The sequence below is a fragment of the Scyliorhinus canicula genome, chromosome 5, assembly GCF_902713615.1.
Source record: "Scyliorhinus canicula chromosome 5, sScyCan1.1, whole genome shotgun sequence".
NCBI classification, from domain to species: domain Eukaryota; kingdom Metazoa; phylum Chordata; class Chondrichthyes; order Carcharhiniformes; family Scyliorhinidae; genus Scyliorhinus; species Scyliorhinus canicula.
This window is the reverse complement of record NC_052150.1, coordinates 168,794,673-168,815,616: the sequence shown is the minus strand read 5'-3', so window position 1 is coordinate 168,815,616 and position 20,944 is coordinate 168,794,673. Positions and strand designations below refer to the sequence as shown.

The 20,944-nt window shown below is 44.2% G+C and overlaps 2 protein-coding genes across 7 annotated transcripts in view; one reads left to right on the top strand and one right to left on the bottom strand.

Annotated features, from left to right (window-relative positions):
* Positions 1 to 20,944, bottom strand: part of stam (signal transducing adaptor molecule (SH3 domain and ITAM motif) 1) — a 133,672-nt gene that overhangs the window by 98,560 nt on the left and 14,168 nt on the right. For 4 of the 6 annotated variants that reach the window (XM_038798038.1, XM_038798037.1, XM_038798040.1 and 1 more), the window contains exon 1: positions 1,530 to 1,859. The exons of 1 other annotated variant lie outside the window; for it this stretch is intronic. Coding sequence is in view for 2 of the 5 variants with exons in the window: in XM_038798034.1 (XP_038653962.1) it covers positions 1,530 to 1,569 (40 nt within the window). In the remaining 3 variants the exon portion in view is untranslated. Of the gene's footprint in view, positions 1 to 1,529; positions 1,863 to 20,944 lie in introns of those variants that run through there. One more of the 6 variants, XM_038798041.1, reaches the window with a different exon arrangement.
* LOC119966418 (very-long-chain (3R)-3-hydroxyacyl-CoA dehydratase 1-like) overlaps positions 1,264 to 20,944 on the top strand; it is a 188,530-nt gene continuing 168,849 nt past the window's right edge. Inside the window, exon 1 of the mRNA XM_038798044.1 lies at positions 1,264 to 1,576. The gene's annotated coding sequence lies outside the window, so the exon portion shown is untranslated. The remainder of the gene's footprint in view (positions 1,577 to 20,944) is intronic.

Below are 20,944 nucleotides of genomic sequence, written 5' to 3'. Positions count from 1 at the left end.
CCCTTAAATGTTGACTCTAGTAATTTCCTAACAACAGACTGGTCTGCAATTCCCTGGTTTCACTCTCACTTTTCTTAAATTTCAGGCAAACTGCACACAGCACAATGTGACAATAACCAGATTATCTGCTTATTTCATCTTGAGGGATAAATATTGACCAGGGATAAACTACCCTGTTCTTTTTCGAAATACTGTCATTGGATCTCTCCTATCCTAGCGGTTAGACAGGGCCTCAGCTTAACATTTAGATCATGCACATCCAAATGTGCAACAAACATTCAGTACTGCACTGGAGTGTAACAATAGATTTTATGGTCAAGGCTCCGATATGGAATTTGAACCCACAACTTTCTAATTCAAAAACTGAAGGTCATGAACATTTCTCACATTTTCAGATTCTTAATTAAGGATACCACAAATGCTAATCCTGTCCCTCTCGGTCATCTCCAAACTGTCTGTTGACGAGTCAAAAATATGGCATCCAAACAGCTGAACTTTAACCAAGCATATTACAAGAGAAACAAAACAAAGGAAAGATCAGAAAACAGTTTGGAACTGTGTTTTATTTCCCTCCCCTTTGTTCTATTTCTTTACATATTGTGTTCACTTATAGTTTTTCCCTTGCTACAGATGCCACCTGACCTGTGTGTTTCCAGCACAATCCGATTTGGAAATAAAAGCATTAAACTTGAAAATTGTTGTTCCTCATTAGTACAAATTTTGGAAAAGTGATTTTACTTGGGCAAGATTACCAACTTCCAGAGTCTATCCTCAACCATATGATTCAATCTGTTACCTGATTTGGCACAATGAGTTCACTGGGGTTCGTGATCACATCTCTCTTGCCATGATTTCTGGGGAGGGAGGGAATAATTGCAAAATTTGCTTCGTCAATTATTGATAAAATTAAGGATTGTGGGCACCTCACATTTGAAGTTTTTCAAACTCATTAAATAAACTCCATTTACAGTATTATTTAACATACCCCAATCAATAACTAAAATATAATTTGCTAATGTTCCATGTACCTTTCACAACCAATTATGTTTTTCAGTTCAATCCTGCCTCGTCTGCATTGTTTATACACTCCATCAACAAGGAACCTGAAGCATTCTGTGATTTTATTTGGGCATTTACGGTGGCAGGACAGTTAGTTTTAAATTTAACCGGGACTTGAAAGACGAAAAGGTATTAAATAAAAAGTTCCAGGTTGTATTTGAAGCACTGGGGTTTCGTATGAACGCGTAATCACAATTAGGTGTCCTTCAACCTCACGAATGATTTACGGCGCTCAATGATTTTATTAGCGGAACAAAAACTTGACCAAAATCCAATTGGACTGCAACAATATGATTTCTAACTCCGACCTTTCGCAAACAAAAGGCCCACATCTACCAGTATTAACGCTGCCCGAATCCTTCTCCAACAAAAGCCTAGAGGACATCGCACACCTTATATCGCCAACTTCAAAGCAACCCATTTGTACACAGACCCGACAGGCCATTGAATTCGTGGATTACAGGACTTACCAACATCTTGATCGAATGGATTGGCGGTAAAGAGCGGCATCTCCGAAGTGTGTATTTGTGTATGTGCGCGCGTGCCTCCTTGCAGTCGCAGTGGCCCCGGTAATGGCTCTTCTGTCCCTTTGAGCGCTCCTATGTCTCACACGCCCCTGACTCACTTTGCTGCCGGAACTCGCCCCGCGGGAGTGAGCTCCAATGGCAGCGCGCGCTCCTGCTCGCTCCGGGCCGCGTTCTGTGGCTGGCACGAGCCCCCGGGCCCCGTTCTCCGCCCCCCACAAGCTCTGGCTCCAAGATCTGGGTGTGTGGGGCTGCCAAGAGCCGCTCTGTCTCACATGGAAACGCAGCATGTTGGGAAATCAGGGCGCCTGCACCAGTGCCTGAGAAGCAGCTAGACGGAGGGCAGGGTAAACATCGGGGACACTGAGAAACAATGATTGCTATATTATATTGATATCGTTCAGCATGTATCCACAAGGAAAAATTCAATGAGTTCAACGGCATTTCATTTTATTGTCATCACCCCCCCCCCCCCCCCGTGGGTTTTATTTTTGCATTTCCAAGCTCTAATCCAAGTCCCGGAGAATTTGCAACGTAATCGCGCGACACATCTCAGAAACTCCAGTGGTGGGGAAAGACATTGCTGCCTTTATTCCACCTGTCTGTGCAGTAATGGCCCTTAACGTCGATGGGTGACATTTATACATGATACCAAAGACTGCTCAGATTGCGAACGAGTGAAAATAAATTGAGTTGTTGGAGTTGTGCACTTTTAAAAATGTATGCCAACCCTGCAAACGAACAAATATGAGCAACATCTTAAAGACATTGTCCCCAGAAGCCCATGTCTAGTTTTTGGCAAGTGAAAACAACTGTCCGGTGTTTGCCGTGATCAGCCCGTTTTACATCTGTCCCAATCTTACATTGGAAATGTTTTTTTTTATATTAACACTGATGCATATTGCTTTACTTCAGTGGTAATTTCAATTGAGACATTTTTATTTCTTTTAAAAAAGTAACGTTAGATTTTCAAAAGCGACCAGCACATACTGTTTTTGACAAAAGCTACTTCACCAGTCATTTTCACGAGGGCATTATTGTCTCCCGTTCCCAAGTTCTACTGGCACACGTCTTCCTCTATTCCCCTATTTTACCCTGTTGCTTTCCTCCCTTTCTAACAATATTTAACTGAATATTTTATATTCCATTTGTTGCAGCCTAGCAGAGGAATTATCTGTGGTATAATAAAAATAAAATACTGCAGACGCTGAAGATCTGAAATAAAAACAGAAAGTGCTGAAAAGGCTCAGGTCTGACAACATCTGTAGAATGTAGAGTTTACATTTCGAGTTCAATCTGACTTTTTTTTAGAACTCATTGTATTTAACCTCTGTTTCTTGTCACACAGATGCTGCTAAGTTTTTCCAGCACTTTTCGACTAATTTTTCCACTACCAACGTCACTATTTCGTCATCTGCCATGATGGGATTCAAACCTGGGACCCCAGAGCACTAGCGTGGGTTTTTGGATTGCTAGTCCAGTGACAATGTAGAGGCTGGTTAGTTTAGATGGCTAATATGTGATTTACATTTTCACCAACAGCATGGAGTTTGATTCCTGTTGTGGTTAATACAGACTCAGGACCTGCCTCCTTGCTGCACCTGTAATCAAAAAATAATTTGCTGTACACAAACTGGCTGACCCTGACAGGGTTATAATAGATACCAAATTGAGTAAAAGTAAGTTGAGTGTATCAGAAAGGGACAAAATAATAGGGTGTTGGTGCAATCGTAGCAAGATAGGAATAAAGATGCAATTTTTATCTTAATGCTTTACCTTCTCTCTTTGGCAATTGCTCGCTAATGAATTTGGATCATCATATCAATGTCAGCCTCAGGTGAAAGGTGGCTCCCCACGTGTGGGAAATGTTCCACATGTGGGAGGGTTACACAGTTCATCTCAGGAGGAGAGACTGGATCTTTCCCTGGGGCAAGTTGGTAAAGGACTTGAGACTTGAGGTGAGGCTGAGATGATTCTTCGGTATGCTTCCACGAAGACATCAAGTGTAGCTTGGAGATTCTCTTCTGAGAGAACAGAGGTGGCAATATCATCCACATAATGAAGTTCTGTGTGAGTGGCATTTCCTTCTTTGATTTCAACTGGTTGAGGTTGAAAAGTTTTCCATCCATCCTGGTTAGCACTGTTGCCTCACAGCATCAGTAGCCAAGTTCAATTCCGTCCTCAGGTGACTGTGTAGAGTTTACCCTTTCTCCCCATGTCTGCATGGATTTTCACCGGGTGCCCCGGTTTCCTCCCACAGTCCAATAATGTGCGGATTAGGTGGATTGGCTGTGCTAAATGTCCCCTAAGTGTCCAAAAAGGGTAGGTGGGGTTACTGGATTATGGGGAAAGGGTAGGGGTGTGGGCCCAGGTAGAGTGCTCTTTCAGAGGCTCGGTGCAGACTCGATGGGCTGAATGGCCTCCTTCTGCAGTGATTCTATGTAGATGATGTCTATTCCATTGGGAAGCTTGCTCTTGACAAGGTGAAGAATGGTTGCGATGAAGATTGACTCCAGTCTTGACCTCAAAGATTTCAATCATATTTCTGTCGGTGAGGACTGTCACCAACATCTTGTAGTGGAGAAGTCGAAGGATGTTGGTTAATTTCTCTGAGAAGCCAGCCTTTGATAGGATCTTCGAAAGTGCTTCACGATTGACTTGCGTCAAAAGCCTTGGTCAGATCAAAAATGGGCGTGTAGAGTGGTTGATATTGCTCCAGACATTTCTCTTGAAATTGCCGAGTAGTGAAAGTCATGTCCGCTGTTCCACCATTTGGTCGGAAGCCACACTGGCATTCTGGAAGGTTTTCTTCAGAGACTGGGGGAAAGCGGCTAGCGAGGATTCAGGCAATGATCCTCCTGCCAATGGAGAGTAGGGAGATTCCTCAGTAGTTCCCACAGTCCACTTTATTTCCTTTCTTGAAGATGGTGGTGATGACAGCATACCTGAGGTCAGCAGGGATTTTTTCTCTGTCCCCAGATTTTCAGTAACAGCTGATAGAGATGATGGGTGATTTCACCTTCTCCAAGTTTGAAAATGCCTGCTGGAATCCCGTCCACTCCTGCAGATTTTCCATTCTTCATGTGTTTAACAGCGGCTTCAACTTCATCCACACTTGGTGGGAGTCCAAGATCATCTTTGATGGGGGGTTGGGCGATTTCCTCGAACACGTCTTCATCTACAAAATGTTTTCATGGTTTAGGAGTTCTCTGAAGAGTTTTCATGGTAAGGTGGCAATCCATGGAAAGTAATGCTCATACCTAATATCTAAATGCACAAAGCATTTACAATAAAATAAGTCAATTAACAACATAGAAAGAAATGATTGGGTTTGATCCAAAGTTGCTATTATGGAGATGTGGTTGCAGATTGAACAAGAATGATTTTGAAATATTCCAGGATATGAGGTTTCGTAGAGAAGGGGAAGAGATAGCCCTGATATATAGGATTGGGTAAATTCAGTAAAGAGAAAGAATCTTAGAGTCAAAAAACAAGGGACTGAAAGCAATGATAAAAATAGTTTCTAAATCTCTTAATCTCTGTGATAGTGTCAGCCAATGTGCAAATCAGGAAAATAGATGTACATGTGATAGGAATAATAAAATAATCATCAGGGATTTGAATCTTCACATAGATTGGGCAAACCAAATATGCAGTGTGGGACAAGTTCATGAAATGCATTCAAGATAGTTACTGGAAACAGTTTGGTAACAACAGCAAGTGGTACAGCCTATCCCAGGTTTACCTTGCAAAATCAGAATACTTTGGTCACACATCTCTAACCATTAATGAATAGCTTAAAGCATTTTTAAAAAACAAAATGTAATGCATGATTTAAAATGTATTTGTGCAGCTTTCAGTTCTTAAATGATAGCAGAGAACTTTCGTCAAGTTGAAGCACTTCTCAAGGAGCACGGGGAAAGAAATCATCCCCACACTGTATCTCCTGTCCTGTGCCGGTTATTACATTCCTTCCCCCCAGTCCCCACAAAGTCCAAAGACCCCCTCGGAAGACGATGATCAGGAGAAGACGACACAGTTGCAAAAATCATTGATGAAGAAAAAGAAGGAGAAACCGGTGCAGCACTTGCAATAGTCAGATGAAGAAGACATTTTAGCTCTGGCAAGTCGTAGTCGAACGGATGGGTAGGATCAGCTGACCTATACCTTGCCGGACAACAACGTTTTCGGCAGTAATGCCGAGGCTGATCATTGGCCGTGGGCGATGGAACCATGAAGTCACCACGGAGATCCCAGATACTTGCGTCCCCATGTCAGCGTCTGATGACAGGACGTCAAGCACGTCTGCATCATGGGAAAATAAAGGTATTGCAGCAGCATGCCACAGCAGCAGTGGAACCAGAGGATTGGAAGAAGAGGTCTGCTGCTGAACTTGATGAACAAAAGGCCACCGGGAGCGGATATGATCCAGGAGTCGACGCATAAGCTGCCCCCGAAAATGACCCTGGTAAGATCAGGACCTGATTGATGGGTGATGATCCCAGACAGCCAGCGAGCACCTTTGGCAAAGATACGACCGTAGACTGCTTCGTTGGGTGCAAAGTCTTGAAGAGGCTGATCCGAGCTGGGCAACGCCCTTGCGATTCTTGGCTATGGCGAACCTTAGCTCCAATGTCCTGCATCAGTAAATACAGTCGCGTCCAAAGTTGTTGACCCATTAACAGCTCGGCCGGGGCTACTCCAGTCACCACGTGAGGAGTGAACCTGTGTGAAAACAGGAATTCTGCCAGCCGGGTATCCATCAAGCCCACTGTCTGCTTCTTCAGCCCCCTTTTTACTGTCTGTACGGCTCTCTCTGCTAACCCATTCGATGCCAGGTGATAAGGGATGCTGCAGTAATGGGGAATCCTGTTGCGCTTTGCAAAAGCGGCAAACTCTTCACTCAAAAAGAGGCTCCATTTTCAGTGACGAGCACCTTGGGTATATCATGGACTGAAAAAGAAGTACGCAGATGCTCTATGGTCATTTGGGGTGTGATGGACATCATCCTGTGAACCTCCAGCTACTTTGAGTGGGAGTACACCAAGATCAGAAATATCGACCCCAAAAAAGGATGCGAGCCCAAGAACAATCCAGCTACTCCCAAGGTGCCACAGAAAGCTTCCGATGTTCCTGACAAACGGGGCAGTCCTGGCCGATGTCTCGATAGGCGCGTCCAACCCTGGCCACAAAACGTAGTTTCTGGCCAACATCTTCATCTTGGATACTCCAGGATGCCGACATGAAAATCCTTCAAAACTAAAGCGTGCACTTGGACATGGACAATGACCTTCGTGCCCCAAAGGAGGATACCGTCCTCCATCATCAATTCTGAGAATTTGGGAGAAAATGCCTTCAACTCTCCTGAAAGCTGTTGCCAGTGCCACCGTGCAACACCAGCTGATACACCTTACCCAGCACAGGATTGGTCTGTGTTCACTCACGGAGTGGTCCTGTATGAAGGTTCAGGGCCGTGATGACTTTGTCTGCCATGCGTGGGCCAGAGGCCACAACCAGCATGGGAAAACAACTATGCGCATCCACATTCGCAATTTGAATCCCTGGACAGTAGTCAAAGAATATGCGGCTAATAGCAAAGCCCAATGTTGGATATCGCTATCGGTGGAACAGCCTTGCCCTTACGAAAGAAGTCAAGTAGCAGCTTATGGTCCGTTATGATGACAAAGTGGCAACCGTAAATGTATTGATGAAAATGTTTTTCACCAAAATCATAGCCTGCCCCTCCTTCTCAATCTGGGCTTGGTTTTTCTCGGGAGCCATCAGGGAGGCAAACGCGATTGGACGGTCATGGCTGTCACCCGTACGATGGGACAAGAACGCTCCTATGTCATATGGCGAGGCGTCACATGTCACATACAACAGTTTGGACAAATCAAAAATTGTCAGCAGTTTCGAAGAGGTAAAATGACGTTCTACCTCCTTAAAGGCCGACGCCTGGACCACACCCCAAACCCATGGGTGGCGCTTCCTCGACAGCAAATGAAGGAGGGCCAGGATAGTAATAAGGTTTGGAATGAAACGCCAGTAATAATTGATGAAACCTAAAAAAGAACAGAGCTGTGTGGCGTTTCTTGGTGCGGGGGGCTATCTTTATTGCCTGTACTTTATCCGCTACTGAGGGTAGCCCTTCGTGATTGACCCGGTAGCCCAAATACACAACCTCCTTCACGTCAAAGATGTATTTCTTCCAAGGGGCAGCATGTGGCACTGTTGCCTACGGCGCTGAGGACTCGGGTTCAAATCCGGGCCCTGGGTCACTGTCCGTGTGGAGTTTGCACATTCTCCCCATGTCAGCAGGGGTTTCACCTCCACAACCCAAAGATGTGCAGGTTAGATGGATTGGCCATGCTAAATTGCCCCTCAATAGGAAAAAAAAATTAGGTACTCTAAATTTATTTTTAAAAGATGCATTTCTTCCAATACATGCGGGCTCCATGCTCAAAGAATCTCTGTAGCACCGCCTCAAAGTTCCACAGATGATGGGCAGCACGGTGGCCTAGTGGTTAGCACAGCCGCCTCACGGCGCTGAGGTCCCAGGTTCGATCCCGGCTCTGGGTCACTGTCCGTGTGGAGTTTGCACATTCTCCCCGTGTCTGCGTGGGTTTCGCCCCCACAACGCAAAAATGTGCAGAGTAGGTGGATTGGCCACGCTAAATTGCCCCTTAATAGAAAAAATAATTGGGTAATCTAAATTTTTTTTAAAAAGTTCCACAGATGCTCCTCCTCCGTGGCCCACATGATCTAAAAGTCAATGTTAGACGTATTAGATGCTGTGGTATGAAGAGACAAAAGTTCTGTTCCTTTTTCACCAACACACTTTTATTTCTTCCAACTGACTCTGCACAAAACTCTACACATCACCAGACCCAGAGGCCACCTGAAGCCCCTTTACATATCAGTGTCAATTATTGGACACTTAACAGAAATGAGACAACTAATTGCAATGTCTCTTAACCCATTACTTAACAGTCTCTCCTTTCTTGGAGAAAAAAAACCAAATAGCTGAAAACAAAATTTCAAGAAACTAAAACACACATGTGATTCCCCCCCCCCCCCCTTTTTTCCAGTTTTTTTCATTGGAAAAGAAAAAAAAAGTCACAGAAACTGGCGGCCTTCATTAACAATATACAAAAGTTTCCGTGAGCTAGCCCCTCTTTTCTTAAAACAGTCTGACAGTTGAAAGCTACTGTCGACCCATTTAATTTTTGTTATTTCCCCTCTGTCCAACATCTGCTTCAAACTTGCGATGTCTATCCGTAACCTCTTTTTATTGACACTTTTTGTAGAGTGCACATTTTCCCACAGGGATTTATTGTCAATGTGACAGTCAATAGCTATATTACCCAAATCCCCGAAACCCAAAATTTCTGTCAATATCTGACTTATATGAAAGGCTATATCCACTGTTTCCACAAAGCTTAATGTCTCAGCAGCCAAAGTGCTTTTGACCACTCTCCTTATTTTCTTTGTTTTCCACACAAGAGGGCAACATTTACCATTGTTCCACAAAAGGAAAATTATAAAACCACCTGCGCTTGAAACCCCATCACATAAATTTGCATAGGACGCATCACTTGTAGGGGCTGGTTTAGCTCACTCAGCTAAATCGCTGGCTTTTAAAGCAGACCAAGTAGGCCAGCAGCACGGTTCGATTCCCGTACCCGCCTCCCCGGACAGGCGCCGGAATGTGGAGACTAGGGGCTTTTCACAGTAACTTCATTGAAGCCTACTCGTGACAATAAGCGATTTTCATTTCATTTCATCACTATAAACTATGAGTTTCAAGTGCCTACGGTCACCTAAAACCGGGAACTTCAAAACACACTCCTGCATTTTTAGTTTGGCCAACACTTTATTTGCTCTTATTATGTCTTCCACTTTGGGATCATTCATTTTTGTACTCAACTCTAAGACATCAAAACTCACGTCCGGTCTAGTCTGTCGACCAAACCAGTTCAGTTGCCCAATTAAACTTCGCAGTTGCTCTTTTTCTATCTTTGAAACCATTGCATCTTTTTGTGAAACCAGGCCACGATGAATTGCTATTGGGCTGATGCTTTCCAAATAAGATTGCTGACGTAAAGTTGCCCCTAACGTAGTCTGTCTGATTTCCAGTCCAATATATTTAAATGCACCGGAAGCCTGACTTCCAACCCTGAATTCTTTTCTCAAATCAGAGATGGCAATAGCTTCAAAATCACTAGTTCCACCCCACAAAAAATCATCGACATGCATCACAAAGATGCCAGAAAGATTTCCTTTATAGTGCCAGTAAAACATTGCTGGATCTGCTTTCAACTGGCAACAGCCTAACTTTAACAGAACTGACCTTACGGAAAAGTACCACACTCCAGATGCATCATTTAATCCATATACACATCTGTGTATGGATTAAACAACTTCCAGAGTACCCCTTCTGTGTTAGCTGCTTCTTTAGGAGGACAGAGAAAAATGTATCTCTGGAGCTGATGCCCCTGCAAAAAGACAGCTTTTATATCTATAGATTTGCATTCCCATGCCTTTGTGGCTAATAGAGCCAAGAAAATCTTTAAAATAACCTTTCTTGCTGTCGGTGAATCTACCCTTAAATCATGATCTTCTACGTTTTCTTCAAATCCCCTTGCCACAAGCCTGGCCTTTGCCTTATAAGTTCCATCTGGAAGGACCTTTTCTGTACAAATTCATCTGTGGGATAGAGCTTTTTGTCCCCCATCCGGTACTTCCGTGTATACCCCAAATTCACTCCAACTATGCAATTCTTGCTGTTTAGCATCTTTGATAACTTTTTCATCTAATTTATTTGAAGCCACCAAAATCTCACGTGCATGTGGGCTTCTACTCCTATTAGTATTCATAGTCTTACTCATGTTCCGAGATCTTGATAAACTGCGTCCCCTCTCCCGCCTGGTATCTCGTTCTGTACTGCTACTGCTTGATCTTTCCCTTCTGCTGTGGGATGTCCTTTCAATAGTTCTCGACCTTTTCCTGCGAACCTGTTCACTATCCGATGTACTATCTGAACTGGCACTGCGTTTCTGTGCCCTCCATTTTTGAACTTCGTTTTCCCAATCCATTGTCTTAACTCTCTCCTCTGAATGCTGTACATTCAACCAATGTTTATACTTTCCAGTGGCCTTCCCTGCTCTACTAACAACAGTTGCATCTTTCCATTGACTAGATCCTTCAGGCAGGTATGTCACTTTTGTACCAACTTTTGGCAGTTGCCCTTTCGGAAAAATGGCCTGTTCTAATTTATCAGAAGTGTCGTGTTCCTCGACAGAAACCCGGTCTATATCAGTTAACTGGTCCACATAGTTCTGTAACACGTGCAAACCAGATGACTCTGGTTCCTCGTCATGTCTGTCTGCTCTGTCTAAATTTTTTAATTTATAATCGGTACCCATTATCCTTGATGAATGTACCCTAACAGTTTGATTACCATGTTGCAAAATAATTGTTTTGCCATCTATGCCTATGATCTTCCCTGGGCCTTTCCATTCATTAAAATTGTCTCTCTTCTAGTATACCATGTCTCCTTGCTGAAAAACGGCATCTGATGGCCGTACCTTATGTCTTAACGTTCTGCGAAATCTTTCAGAGACTTCTGCTTCCAAAAAAGCTTTTCTACTGCTATGTAATGCATTTAAATGTTCAGCAAAACCAGAGCTAATTGTAGTCCCCTCCCAAGCTGGAGGCTGGTCATCCAAAATGGACGGAATTTTCAGATTTCTGCCAAACACTAATTGATAAGGACTATAGCCCCCAACCATCTGCAATGAATTCTTTGCATGTACCGTCCGTGCTAAAGCTGAATTGAGCCTGCAGTTTGGTCGATCTGTCAAAATTTACCGAAGTATGTCATCGATGACAGCATGATTTCTTTCACAGACACCATTACTAAATGGGCTTTCTGCAGCTGTGTTCATAACTCTGATATTCATGTTTTCACACATATCCCTAAACTCATCATTAGCAAATTCTCCCCCATTGTCCGTAAGGAATTTTGCCGATGGACCCATTCCTGTCCCGATCCATTTTTCCAGGATTTGATCCAGAATTACTCCCTTTTCTTTACTTTGTACAATCGTTGATTGACTAAAACTGGTTGCTAAATCTACAAAATGCAAAATAAATATATTATTTGCTTTATCCCAGATCTTAAGGCCCATGGCCACAATGTTATTAAAATCCCTTGCCAAAGGTAGGGTTACTATCGGTCGTGCTGGTGTCCTTCTGTACTTCCTACAAACTTCACAGCGATCACTAACCTGTTCTATCAGTTTAGTATAGTCGTCATCCCTTACCCCTGCATCCTTTAATAAAATTTTCAGCCACCGAGGAGACGGATGTGCAAATTGCCTATGCAGTTTTACTACAACAAGCTTTTTATCAGCTAAAGTCCCATTTTCAACTGCCATTAACACATCCTTAACCATTCTACTTGAAATATCATTTATCAGTAATGGAATACAATAGTGTCCCGACTGTGTAAATTGTAAGTCCACCGTCTTTCCAAAAACTGTTGCCTTATCCTGTTCCATATCGAGTTTCATGTTTGCTTTCTTCCTCGACAGTCTGCTCAGAAGCAAAGGTATCTCACTTGATACAACATCCGTGCTAATGAAATGATTCACTCCAGCAATATTGAAAGGGATCACCACTCTTTTCAGCGACTTCAGAGTATTATCATCCCCAAACCTGAAACTTGTGGAACTCTCAAATTCCTTAACCTTGTTACGATTTTCAGCATTCAAGGAGTGCAAATAACATTTTAACCAGTCAATCCCACACAGTAGATGTGCAGCCACTGTCCAATACAGCACAGTTGAAGGATTCTGCAACCAACACCCTCACTACCAGCGTAAAACTGCTTGTTAATAGGACAATGCCTTCTTTCTGGTCACTATCTTTTTCCTCTTCTGACTCTTCCGTGTCATGTGTCGCTTCAAACACTCTATCATAACGGCCATTGGATACCGGCAGGGGCTGAGCCTATCGGGAGGTGAGTGGTAAGTTTAAATTACTTACCTTTGCAGGGGTTGCAGTCAGTTGGATTTCGGCGGGAGCTGGGATACTTCAGCTGGTGAGTAGATTTGTCAATTTCAAATTGCAGCAGCCAGCCATTGGATACCGGCAGGGGCTGAGCCTATCGGGAGGTGAGTGGTAAGTTTAAATTACTTACCTTTGCAGGGGTTGCAGTCAGTTGGATTTCGGCGGGAGCTGGGATACTTCAGCTGGTGAGTAGATTTGTCAATTTCAAATTGCAGCAGACAGCCATTGGATACCGGCAGGGGCTGAGCCTATCGGGAGGTGAGTGGTAAGTTTAAATTACTTACCTTTGCAGGGGTTGCAGTCAGTTGGATTTCGGCGGGAGCTGGGATACTTCAGCTGGTGAGTAGATTTGTCAATTTCAAATTGCAGCAGCCAGCCATTGGATACCGGCAGGGGCTGAGCCTATCGGGAGGTGAGTGGTAAGTTTAAATTACTTACCTTTGCAGGGGTTGCAGTCAGTTGGATTTCGGCGGGAGCTGGGATACTTCAGCTGGTGAGTAGATTTGTCAATTTCAAATTGCAGCAGCCAGCCATTGGATACCGGCAGGGGCTGAGCCTATCGGGAGGTGAGTGGTAAGTTTAAATTACTTACCTTTGCAGGGGTTGCAGTCAGTTGGATTTCGGCGGGAGCTGGGATACTTCAGCTGGTGAGTAGATTTGTCAATTTCAAATTGCAGCAGACAGCCATTGGATACCGGCAGGGGCTGAGCCTATCGGGAGGTGAGTGGTAAGTTTAAATTACTTACCTTTGCAGGGGTTGCAGTCAGTTGGATTTCGGCGGGAGCTGGGATACTTCAGCTGGTGAGTAGATTTGTCAATTTCAAATTGCAGCAGCCAGCCATTGGATACCGGCAGGGGCTGAGCCTATCGGGAGGTGAGTGGTAAGTTTAAATTACTTACCTTTGCAGGGGTTGCAGTCAGTTGGATTTCGGCGGGAGCTGGGATACTTCAGCTGGTGAGTAGATTTGTCAATTTCAAATTGCAGCAGCCAGCCATTGGATACCGGCAGGGGCTGAGCCTATCGGGAGGTGAGTGGTAAGTTTAAATTACTTACCTTTGCAGGGGTTGCAGTCAGTTGGATTTCGGCGGGAGCTGGGATACTTCAGCTGGTGAGTAGATTTGTCAATTTCAAATTGCAGCAGACAGCCATTGGATACCGGCAGGGGCTGAGCCTATCGGGAGGTGAGTGGTAAGTTTAAATTACTTACCTTTGCAGGGGTTGCAGTCAGTTGGATTTCGGCGGGAGCTGGGATACTTCAGCTGGTGAGTAGATTTGTCAATTTCAAATTGCAGCAGCCAGCCATTGGATACCGGCAGGGGCTGAGCCTATCGGGAGGTGAGTGGTAAGTTTAAATTACTTACCTTTGCAGGGAACAGGAAGTTTGTCCCGTGGACTTCTGGGAAGGTTTACCCCTCCCTAGTTAATAAATTCTGGTGGAGAGGAAACCCGAGACACTACACGTGTAGTGTCTCCCACCCGCCCTCCTCCTCTAACCTAATAATAAGACCCATTGGGGTGAGCAGGTGAGTGCCTTATTACATTATTATTTCTCTTTTTCTTATTTGTTAACCAGAACTAGGTTGGAAAAGACTATAGCAGAGGTCTCCAAGTTTTTTTAACTGAAATTTATACAAAGTAATAAATTAATTAACTAATCAGAGATGGCTGGGCAGGTGATGTGCTGTAGCTGTATGATGTGGGAGCTGGCTGTTCCCCTTGTGAATGGCAATGACCACATCTGCAGCAAGTGTTGGTTGCTGGAAGATCTCCGGCTCAGAATTGATGATCTGGAGTCTGAGCTTCAAACACTGCGGCACATCCGGGAGGGGGAGAGTTACCTGGACACTTTGTTTCAGGAGGCAGTCACACCTGGGAGATTAAGTAATTCACATTCAGTAACTGATCAGGGACATCAGAGTGTGACTGTAAGTGAGGCAGGCAGAGGGAACCTGAGTTCAGGAGTGCAGGAGCCTCAGCCCTTGACCTTGTCCAACAGGTATGAGACTCTTGCTCCCTGTATGGATGAGGAAAGGGGCTCTGGACAGGATGAGCCAACTGACCACGGTACCATGGTGCAGAAGGCCATTCAAGAGGGGGGAGTAAAAAGACAAGTAGTTGTTATAGGGGATTCTATAATTAGGGGGACAGATAGTATCCTATGCAAGCCGGATCGGGAGTCTCGCATGGTGTGTTGCCTGCCCGGTGCCAGGGTGCGGGACATCTCTGACCGGCTTGAAAGGATACTGGAGCGGGAGGGGGAGGATCCAGTTGTTGTGGTCCACGTTGGGACTAACAACATAGGTAAAGCTAGGGTGGAGGACCTGTTCGGGGACTATCAAGCACTAGGAAGAAAATTGAAGTACAGGTCCTCAAGGGTCATAATCTCTGGATTACTGCCCGAGCCACGTGCCAATTGGCATAGGGATAGGAAAATTAGGGAAGTAAACACGTGGCTAAGGGATTGGTGTGGGAAAGAGGGATTCCACTTCATGGGACATTGGCATCAGTTTTGGAACCGGGGGGATCTGTACCGTTGGGACGGTCTCCACCTGAACCGATCTGGAACCAGTGTTCTAGCGAAGAGGATAAATAGGGTGGTCAGTAGGACTTTAAACTTCTGAGTTGGGGGGAAGGGAAAGTGAAAGCGACAGGGAGCAGGGAGTTAAATGGCAAGATACGCAGGAGGATAACATGTAGGCAGGTGGATTTAAGCTTGAGGCAGACTAGGAATGCAACAAAAAGGAAGGATAACTTTGGACATCTTAGGACTTCCAATATCTGTACTGATAAGAAAGTTAACATTAAGGCACTTTACCTGAATGCTCGTAGCATTTGTAACAAAGTAGATGAACTAATGGCACAGATCATCGTGAATGATTATGATGTGGTAGGCATCACAGAGACATGGCTGCAGGGGGTTCAGGACTGGCAGTTAAACATCCAAGGATATACAACCTATCGAAAAGACAGGGAGGTGGGCCGAGGGGGTGGGGTTGCCTTGTTAGTTAAGAACAAAATTAAATCTATGGCACTAAACGACATAGGGTCGGATGATGTGGAGTCTGTGTGGGTAGAATTGAGGAACCACAAAGGCAAAAAAACCATAATGGGAGTTATGTACAGACCGCCTAACAGTGGTCAGGACCAGGGGCGCAACATGTACCGGGAAATAGAAAAGGCATGTCAGAAAGGCAAGGTCACAGTGATCATGGGGGACTTCAATATGCAGGTGGATTGGGTAAATAATGTAGCCAGTGGATCCAAAGAAAAGGAATTCATGGAATGCTTACAAGATGGCTTTTTGGAACAGCTTGTCATGGAGCCCACAAGGGAGCAGGCTATTCTGGACCTAGTGCTATGTAATGAACCAGACTTTATTAAAGATCTTAAAGTAAGGGAACACTTAGGAAGCAGCGATCATAATATGGTTGAGTTCAGTCTGCAGTTTGAAAGAGAGAAGGCAAAATCGGATGTAATGGTGTTACAGTTAAATAAAGGTAATTACGAGGGCATGAGAGAGGAACTGGTGAAAATCAACTGGAAGCAGACCCTAGCAGGGAAGACAGTAGAGCAAAAATGGCAGGAGTTTGTATGCATAATTGAGGACACTGTACAGAGGTTCATCCCCAAGAAAAGAAAGATTATCCAGGGAGGGATTAGACAGCCATGGCTGACAAAGGAGGTCAGGAAATGTATCAAAGAAAAAGAGAGATCCTATAAAGTGGCCAAAAGCACCGGGAAATCAGAAGATTGGGAAGGCTACAAAAACAAACAGAGGTTAACAAAGAGACAAATAAGGAAGGAGAGGATCAAATATGAAGGCAGGCTAGCCAGTAATATAAGAAATGATAGTAAAAGTTTCTTTCAATACATAAGAAACAAACGTCAGGCCAAAGTAGACATTGGGCCAATTCAAACTGATTCTGGAAGGCTAGTGATGGGAGATGAGGAAATGGCTGGAGAACTTAATAAGTACTTTGCGTCTGTCTTCACAGTGGAAGACGTTAGTAATATCCCAAAAATTATAAAGGGTCAGGGGGCTGAGTTGAGTATGGTTGCCATTACAAAAGAGATGGTGCTAAAAAGCTAAAAGGTCTTAAAATTGACAAATCTCCTGGCCCCGATGGGCTACACTCTAGAGTTCTGAGGGAGGTGGCTGAAGAAATAGCGGAAGCGTTGGTTGAGATCTTTCAAAAATCACTGGAGTCAGGGAAAGTCCCGGACGATTGGAAGATCGCTGTTGTAACCCCCTTGTTCAAGAAAGGATCAAGACAAAAGATGGAAAATTATAGGCCAATTAGCCTAACCTCGGTTGTTGGTAAAATTCTAGAATCGATCGTTAAGGATGAGATTTCTAATTTCTTGGAAGAGCAGGGTCGGATTAGAACAAGTCAACATGGATTTAGTAAGGGGAGGTCGTGCCTGACGAACCTGTTAGAATTCTTTGAGGAGGTGACAAGTAGGTTAGACCAGGGAAACCCAGTGGATGTGGTCTATTTGGATTTCCAAAAGGCCTTTGATAAGGTGCCACACAGGAGGCTGCTGAGTAAGGTGAGGGCCCATGGTGTTCGAGGTGAGCTACTGGCATGGGTTGAGGATTGGTTGTCTGACAGAAGGCAGAGAGTTGGGATAAAAGGTTCTTTTTCGGAATGGCAGCCGGTGACCAGCGGTGTCCCACAGGGTTCAGTGTTGGGGCCGCAGCTGTTCACCATATATATTAATGATCTGGATGAAGGGACTGGGGGCATTCTAGCGAAGTTTGCTGATGATACGAAGTTAGGTGGTCAGGCAGGTAGTGCTGAGGAAGTGGGGAGGCTGCAGAAGGATCTAGACAGTTTGGGAGAGTGGTGCAGGAAATGGCTGATGCATTTCAACGTGAGAAAATGTGAGGTCTTGCACTTTGGAAAAAAGAATCCAAGCATAGACTACTTTCTAAACGGTGAGAAAATTCATAATGCCAAAGTACAAAGGGATCTGGGAGTGCTAGTCGAGGATTCCCTAAAGGTAAACATGCAGGTTGAATCCGTGATTAAGAAAGCGAATGCTATGTTGTCATTTATCTTAAGAGGGTTGGAATATAAAAGCAGCGATGTGCTACTGAGCCTTTATAAGGCTCTGGTTAGGCCCCATTTGGAGTACTGTGTCCAGTTTTGGGCCCCACATCTCAGGAAGGACATACTGGCACTGGAGCGTGTCCAGCGGAGATTCACACGGATGATCCCTGGAATGGCGGGTCTAGCATATGAGGAACGGCTGGCGTTCCTGGGATTGTATTCATTGGAGTTCAGAAGGTTAAGGGGAGATCTAATAGAAACTTACAAGATAATACATGGCTTAGAAAGGATGGACGCAAAGAAACTGTTTCCGTTAGGCGAGGAGTCGAGGACCCGTGGGCACAGCCTTAGAATTAGAGGGGGTAAATTCAAAACAGAAATGCGGAGACATTTCTTCAGCCAGAGAGTGGTGGGCCTGTGGAATTCATTGCCGCAGAGTGCAGTGGAGGCCGGGACGCTAAATGGCTTCAAGGCAGAGATAGATAAATTCTTGATGTCGCGAGGAATTAAGGGCTATGGGGAGAATGCTGGGAGGTGGAGTTGAAATGCCCATCAGCCATGATTGAATGGCGGAGTGGACTCGATGGGCCGAATGGCCTTACTTCCACTCCTATGTCTTATGGTCTTATGGTCTTATGGTATTGAGAGTCACATCGAAAACATCGATTTATCATGCCCCGTGCATTTCTGGGGTTCATCTTCCTATTGTAGGTTCTAACTGTATTTCTGTCTTCATAATTTCCTTGTCTCGGTCTCCTTTTATAGTCTTGAGGCCTGTTCGTAGCCATATGATTTCACCATCCTGTTAGTAGTATATCTTCCATATTCTGCCTTATTGCAGGCTGACCTATTTGGGTCATCAGAGCCATCGGAACCGAATGTTTCCCCAGAAACCTTTGTAAAGCTTTTGTCATCTGATCGAATAAGGTATCCTTATCCGTAAACTGAACTCCTGTCAAAACCAGGAGTCTATCCATGTTGCTCACTCTGGCACAGTCAAGTAGGGTTCAGGTTATTGTGTTCCAGGTTGTGTTTCTGCAGGCTTTTATATAGTCTGCCAAATTCCATTATATAGTCTTCCATGGATAAATCCTCAATTTTCCGGAACTTATCAAAATCCGACCATGCTTCATACGCACTTAACAAGTCATCTTTCTTATAAATCTTATCCATATAATGTAATAAAGTCGGCAGACCTTCTTCTGAGTCTAACTCTTCCAATTCCAGCTGAGAAAGCACTTTGTTTCGGATTTTACTGCCATATGGTAAAGAAAGAGCCAATGCCATACCTTGTTTTCTCTTTCCCAAAGCAGTTACCTTAGTCCACATAACTACTGCACTTCTCCATTGGCCGTACGATTCCCTTTCAGAAAATAAGGGAGGATAGTCATATCCAGCCATCTTTATCCTGGGTTCAGCCATATATCCTTTTTTTTTCACTCACTCCTTGGTTTGATTGGGAAAAATTGTATCTTTCAACCCTTCACGTTTACACAGCAACCATCCTCTGCTCCCAATTGTTAGACGTATTAGATGCTGTGGTATGAAGAGAAAATAGTTCGGTTCCTTTTTCACCAACACACTTTTATTTCTTCCAACAGACTCTGCACAAATCTCTACACATCACCAGACCCAGAGGCCACCTGAAGCCCCTTTACATATCAGTGTCAATTATTGGACACTTAACATAAATTAGACAACTAATTGCAATGTCTCTTAACCTATTACTTAACAATCAAGATAGATGGCAACACACGGTAAGTAGCGCAAATTGCCCTCCATTTCACGATGAAACACAGCACACGCTGTGGACACACCAAACAGAACCCAGGTGTATTCATACAGACCCTTGTGTGTGTTGATAGTCACATACTTCCTCGTAAACATAGCTGTAAATAAGCATTACTCATATCGAGTTTAGAAAACGTCGGTCCACCAGCCAATGTAGCTTATAGATCCTCTATCATGGGCAGCGAGCAACAGTCTAACCGAGAAATCTTATTCACTGTTGACTTGTAATCATCACAAAGGCGAACCGTCTGATCCGGTTTGAGCAACGGGACCACCGGCGGCACCCAATCGGCGAAATGCACCGGCCGGATGATCCAGCCATCAAAGCTCGGTCTTGACTTTCCAGATTGTGGTGTGAGGGACTGAGTGGGCTCGATAATATTGGAGTTGGGCTTCTGGGTCCACCTGGATAGTAGCCATGGCCCCCCACAGTGACCTGGCTACCTGACCCCGTGTCTACGTGTGGTCTGACCATCTAACACCAGACTTGCTAACAACCTACTTCCATTATTTGCTAACCATGTGATATGGCAATCCATATTTAGCGCAAAACTGGCAGGCAGAGTTTTCTGTGGAAAGTATGAGCTGTTTATCATTAACCTTTCAGCTCCCTCATTAGGTCAAAAATAAAATCAATGACCCATTACAATTCCGTAAATAACACAAACAACATATTAATCAGAACATCTTCACAAATGAAATTAGCAATATATTTACAAATTATTACACCCCTTAGTCTGTAAAGCATAACTATTCACTGGACAATTTTATTGAGCCACTGGGAGCAACTTTTAAAGGTTATTTGTTGCAATTGCATTTGATCCATTTGTAAAAAATACAGAAATGGATAAAGCAGAGGTTTATTGTATGCAAGTCGCGAGAGCCCTACCTGATAAATCAATCAGAAATACGCAGAAAAAACGAAAGCGGTTAAAAATACCCACAGATACATCCTTAGTTACATCCTTAGGGTGGCACAGTAGCACAGTGGTTAGCACAGTTTCTTCACAGCTCCAGGGTCCCACATTCGATTCCCGACTTGGGTAACTGTCTGTGCGGAATCTGCATGTTCTCCCCGTGTTGCGTGGGTTTCCTCCGGGTGCTCCGGTTTCCTCCCATGGTCCAAAGATGTGCAGGTTAGGTGGATTGGCCATAATAAATTGCCCTTAGTGTCCAAAAATGTTAGCCTGGGTTACTGGGATAGGGTGGAGGTGTGGAGGCGTGAAAGTGTGCTCTTTCAGTCTCGATGGGCCGAATGGCCTCCTTCTGCACTGCAAATACTAGGATTCTATGATTCTATTAGTCTAATTATACTTGTACAAATACTTAGGGACAATAATGAATACTGTTGTCGAGTGTTCCAGTTTCTTGGAAGAATATTTTCATTATTTTACTTTGCAAATTAAAACAATTTCTGGCCCTGTGAAAAGTAGTGTTGTATC